At 40.4% G+C, this 5983-nt stretch overlaps 1 protein-coding gene across 2 annotated transcripts in view; it reads right to left on the reverse strand.

Moving 5' to 3' along the window:
* Positions 1 to 5983, reverse strand: part of ENOX1 (ecto-NOX disulfide-thiol exchanger 1) — a 136916-nt gene that overhangs the window by 104948 nt on the left and 25985 nt on the right. For both annotated transcript variants that reach the window (XM_029283161.1, XM_029283160.1), the window contains one exon: positions 5653 to 5859. In XM_029283161.1, coding sequence (XP_029138994.1) covers positions 5653 to 5859 — 207 coding nt within the window. The remainder of the gene's footprint in view (positions 1 to 5652; positions 5860 to 5983) is intronic.

Below are 5983 nucleotides of genomic sequence, written 5' to 3' on the forward strand. Positions count from 1 at the left end.
AAACAATGCCGGCTGGCGACCCCCAGGGGGAGGGCCTTCTCTGTGGGTGCCCCCACCCTCTGGAACGAACTACCCCCCGAGATCCGGATGATTCCGGATCTCCTTACTTTCCGCCGCGCCCTCAAGACATGGCTTTTCCAGCAAGCGAGCCTGACCTAGGGAGGATTTTATTTAGGGATGTTTTTAAGTATAATTTTAACTGGAATACAGCTTCTAATATTTGGTTTTTAATTTGGTTTTATAGGGGTTTTTATCTTTGTATTTTACATTTGTATCTGTTTTAATATGCTGTGCACCGCCCTGAGTCCTGCGGGAGAAGGGCGGTATATAAATTAAATTATTATTATTATTATTATATTCTATTCTATTATATTCTATATTCTATTCTGTTCTGTTCTGTTCTATTCTATATTCTATTCTATTCTATATTCTATTCTTATTTTAATTCTACTCTACTCTACTCCACTCCACTCCACTCCACTCTACTCTATTCTACTCTATTCCGTTCCATTCCATATTTTCTATTCTGTTCCACTCCATCCCATCCCATCCCATTCAATTCCATTCCATTCTATTCTGTTCTGTTGTTCTGTTCTGTTTCTATTCTATTCTATTCTATTCTATTCTATTCTATTCTATTCTATTCTATTCTATTCTATTCCTAATTCCATTCCATTCCATATTTTCTATTCTATTCTATTCTATTCTATTCTATTCTATTCTATTCTATTCTATTCTATTCTATTCTATTCTATTCTATTCTAATTCCATTCCATTCCATATTTTCTATTCTATTCTATTCTATTCTATTCTATTCTATTCTATTCTATTCTATTCTATTCTATTCTATTCTATTCCATTCCATTCCATTCCATATTTTCTATTCTATTCTATTCTATTCTATTCTATTCTATTCTATTCTATTCTATTCCATTCCATTCCATTCCATTCCATTCCATTCCATTCTATATTCTATTCTATTCTATTCTATTCTATTCTATTCTATTCTATTCTATTCTATTCTATTCTATTGTGATCTTCTGACAAGCTAAGTCAATGGGGAAGCCAGAGTCACTTAACAACCGTGTTACTAACTTCACAGCTTCAATGATTCACTTAACAATTGTGGCAAGAAAGTGGGACAAAACTCACTTAACAAAGGTCTCACTTAGCAATGGAAATTTTGGGCTCAATTGTAGTCGTAAGTTGAAGACTACCTGTATGCCTTTTCAGTTGACCTGTAAGAAAAACCAACTTCAGTGTCTTAGACTGAACTGCACAAAGTTTGCATGTCGTGGTAAGAAAATGCTATGGTAGTTCAATTCTTAAGTAAGGAAATATACAATCTGGGCATTTGGGAAAGTGTAAATATGATATCTCTCAGCTTTCACCTTACGATGAAAACACAACAGGACCAGATTTTGCATCTTGACGCGTGCAGAAAATAGATTTCCATAGTCAGCTCTGTCCTATATATAGTTCATCCAGATTTATTTATTCTTTATTCATCCATTTCCTTTAACAGACTAATCTTGAATGGAGAGAGAGAGAGAGAGAGAGAGAGAGAGAGAGAGAGAGAGAGAGAGAAGAGAGAGAGAGAAGAGAGAAAAGAGAAAGAGAGAGAGAGGAGAGAAAAGAGAAAGAGAGAGACAGAAAAGAAAGAGAGAGGAGAGAAAAGAGAAAGAGAGACAGAAAAGAGAAAGAGAGAGAGAGAAGATAGAGGAGAGAGAGAGACAGAAAAGAGAAAGAGAGAGAGAAGAGAGAGAAGAGAAAGAGAGAGACAGAAGAGAAATAGAGGGACACAGAAGAGAAAGAAAGAGAGGAGAGAGAAAAGAGAGAGAGAGAAGAGAAAGAGACAGGAGAGAAAGAGAGAGAAAGAGAAGAGAAAGAAAGAGAGAAGAGAGAGAGAAGAGAGAGAGAAAAGAGAGAGAGAAGAGAAAGACAGAAAGAGAGAGACAGAAGAGAAACAGAGGGACAGACAGAAGAGAAAGAAAGAAAGAAGAGAAAGAGAGAGAAGAGAGAGAAAAGAGAGAGAGAGAGAAAAGAAAGAGAGAGACAGAAGAGAAAGAGAGAGAAAGAGAGAAGAGAAAGAGAAATGAGAGAGAGAAAGAATTGAAATCTAATAAGATCAGATATAAGAAAGAACTTGTTTTCTAGCAAGGCCATTGGTTGATATATCTTTAATCTTCCTATATCAGCACAAACTGGTGGATCTTAAAGCACTTGCAAAGACAGTTTTGCATACTTTCAGAAAAGCTAAACTGGATTCAGATCTGAGCTAATAAGAATAATGTGTAAGCAACACCTTCGTTTCTAACTGTCATCAAACATGACCATCCACAACTTCGCCTGTTTTGTTTTTGTCAAACTAACAAAAGCAGCTTCACAACCTCACAACCTCGTGATGCACGCTCCACACCTTTGGGGCATGTGTGCCATGTCACAAACCCTGGCTTACATCCCAAAGGGGCTTTTCCCAAAAGATAGCTGGACTTTCTTGTTGTTTTATTTTATTTTTCTCCCTTGAAAACATTTCACTTCTCATTGCAAGAAGCTTCTTCAGAACTGGTGCTTCAGAACTGAAGAAGCTTCTTGGAAGAGAGGCGAAATGTCTTCAAGGGTGAAACCAAGAAAATCCAGCTGGTCTTTTGGAAAACGCACTTTGGGGCCAAACCATGACCTGGATGATGGAGTATCTCCACAGACAGTGGGCTGACCTCACAACAGCACAATGTCAGACTGACTTCTTTAGCATGACATGATATCCCATCCCACCCTACCGCTGCTACAAGCAAGCAAAACCTCTGCAGAATGTTTCCATCACCACGCGCGATGGATTTATCCATCAAATGCCCCCGTTTATGAAGAGCGACACCTTCAGTGTAGCCACAATGGCTAGTTATGACAAATCAGAAAAAGTTTATAGAAGTTTTGGAGGCTGGCCTTCTCTTTGATTGCACAAAGGGGATCTAGGAATGCGTAGCTGGGACTTGACAAGAATTAAAGGGAGACTAGTATAGCTATTTCGAGCTATTTAGCTCTCAGCTAGCCCAGTGGTGGCAAACCTATGGCACGGGTGCCAGAGGCGGCACTCAGAGCCCTCTCTGTGGGAACGCGCACCGTCGCCCCAGTCCTAGGCCTTCAGCTGGGTTTTATAAAACCTTTTCACTTTAGGCCTCCGCCGCCGTGTGCAAAAAAAAAAAAAAAGGTTCAATCAGTCAATTTCAACTTCTCGCGGGGAAAAAAAAGTTCTTGCAAAGTTGGAATTGATTGATTGAACTTTTTAGTCCCACCCAGTCTGCCGTTACCACCGCAGCCACGCCCACCCAATTGGCCACACCCAGCCAATGGGCCACACCCAGCCAATGGGCCACACCCAGCCAATGGGCTACACCCAGCCAATGGGTTACACCCACCCGGCACTCGACGATGCATAAGTGGGTTTTGGGTTGCAGTTTGGGCACTCAGTTTCTAAAAGGTTCACCATCACTGAGCTAGCCATACCCTTCTGAGATTCGAACCCAAGCCGCTTGCATGTTAGGCAGCTGCATTAACCTCTAGGCCACGGGTTCTCCTCACTTTTGTCAGCTGTACCAGGGAGGAGAGATTAAGTGTTTTCAGGTGAAACCGGTCTAACAGAGCACCTGGTCTATCCAAATATGGGACGGAGCAATCTGCTATTGCTTTCGCCTTTCAGCTCCAGTCTAGGAGCTTTTTATAGGCAGAAGCTACTGTGACAAACTATTTCTGGGTTAAATTTAGATTTCGCCGAGAAAGAATTAAAGGGAGACTAGTATAGCTATTTCGAGCTATTTAGCTCTCATCAGCTAGCCATACCCATATATAAGGTCATAAGTGTGAAAAATGGTCATGACTTTGAACAGTCACTAAATGTAAGCCGAGGACTATCCGTAGACAGGATTGGTGCTAGCATGACCTTCCTAGGACCGGCTTAACTTATTCCAACAAGTGCGTTGTCGTTTAGCGTAAGCCGAAAGTGGCAACCAGGCGGTAGCCTTTGTGTGTCACCACAACTGTAAGTGCAGTCAATTATATCTTCTCTTTTTTTTAATGTCTCTTGCCTATTACGAGCCTGGGAAATTACCCTCTTGCTTTGCCATTTCAGAACCATTTTATGTTTGAAAATGTAATAAAGATCATCGTGGAAAAACAATAATTCAGCGGAATTAAAGCAAGCCATCTCTGTGGCTGACAGCTGCCCGTCTGCCAAGCGAGAAGATAGTCAGGGATTGAATTCCGCTAGTAAAATGTCATCAAAATCCAGCTTGAGAGGTTGCAAAGCAATTTTCCTCTCCTTGCTTGGCTGAAGCCATTTGCAGCGAGGGTTTGCTTACATGCAGTGGGGGGGGGGGGCAGGCGATTCCTGCTTTCTGTCTGAAAAGTGGGGCTCTCTGGGCCTGTGGAATGGATTGAGTGGTAGGAGAGACTGGGATGCAGAAGAAATGTAATTTAAGATTTTCTGTATTAGCCTCTTTGAAGATAGGATTCAAGACGGTTAGTATCAAGAGTGAAAATTTGGCAGCTAAGTGCCTCTCCATTTTCATCTTGCCGTTAGAGTAAGGAGAGGGGGGAGAGAGAGTAGAGTAGAGTAGAGTAGAGTAGAGTAGAGTAGAGTAGAGTAGAATAGAATAGAATAGAATAGAATAGAATAGAATAGAATAGAATAGAATAGACAGATTGTAGACTAGTCTAGACTAGACTAGAATATAATAAAATAGAACAGTTTAAAATGGAATGGAGTAGAGCATAGAATAGAATAGAATAGAATAGAATAGAATAGAATAGAATAGAATAGAATAGAATAGAGTAGAGTAGAGTAGAGTAGAGTAGAGTAGAAAAGAATAGAGTAGAGTAGAGTAGAGTAGAGTAGAATAGAATAGAATAGAATAGAATAGAATAGAATAGAATAGAATAGAATAGAATAGAATGTAGACTAGACTAGACTAGACTAGACTAGACTAGACTAGACTAGTAGAGGAGAGGAGAGGAGAGGAGAGGAGAAGAGAAGAGAAGAGAAGAGAAGAGAAGAGAAGAGAAGAGAAGAGAAGAGAAGAGAAGAGAAGAGAAGAGAAGAGAAGAGAATATTGAATAGAATAGAATATTGAATAGAATAGAATATTGAATAGAATAGAATATTGAATAGAATAGAATAGAATATTGAATAGAATAGAATATTGAATAGCATAGAATATTGAATAGCACAGGCAAATAAATCTATTTGCTTAACTAGCTGGAAACCTAGTTGGTAGTTAAAGTGATATACAAAATCAGCCTATAGCTATCATTCATGACAGAGGGGTATATTAGAATAGCATAAGCAAATAAATCTATTTGCTGTCCACACAGCTACGGTACATTTCAAATGACCGAGTTAGAGATGTTCTACTAACTAGTGACAGGGAAGGCAGAAGCTCCATCCCAGCATGCAAAGTGCAGATAAAATGCTGCAAAGCTCTTGGCGGAGGCAAAGAAAGAATGGAGGCTACGCGCTTGCAATCCCCTTCTCCAAGGTCGAGAGAGAGAAAGCTCCGCTGACAGAGAGATATATATATATAGGTAATAGAAAAGGGAATATCACACAATACAAATGAAGGGCCAAGGAGGAGACTTATGGGAGGAGGTGATAAATACCAGAAAGGTAAATGGCTTTATCAACCATGAATTCTTCCGAAAAACGGATGTGGCAAAAGTTCTTCTTGCTTTTCCGGATGGCTGTGATGTCCCCGCACTGTTCGAAGACTTCCTGGATTATTTCGTCGCTCGCATTTTCGGGCAATCCTCCGACAAACACAGTTTTGCATCCCGGGGGTCTCTCCCTTGTCGAAGGGGGCGGAAGATCTAAGACGAAAGGGAATATCGCGCAGATTACCGGAGAGTCCAGATCTCCTTGCCGAAGCCTCCAGATCAGTGGTTCTCAACCTTTTTAATGCCGTGACCCCAACCGGTCGTAAGTCGAGGACTA

Source organism: Protobothrops mucrosquamatus, unplaced genomic scaffold, assembly GCF_001527695.2.
Source record: "Protobothrops mucrosquamatus isolate PMUCROS unplaced genomic scaffold, P.Mucros_1.0 scaffold28, whole genome shotgun sequence".
Classification (NCBI taxonomy): domain Eukaryota; kingdom Metazoa; phylum Chordata; class Lepidosauria; order Squamata; family Viperidae; genus Protobothrops; species Protobothrops mucrosquamatus.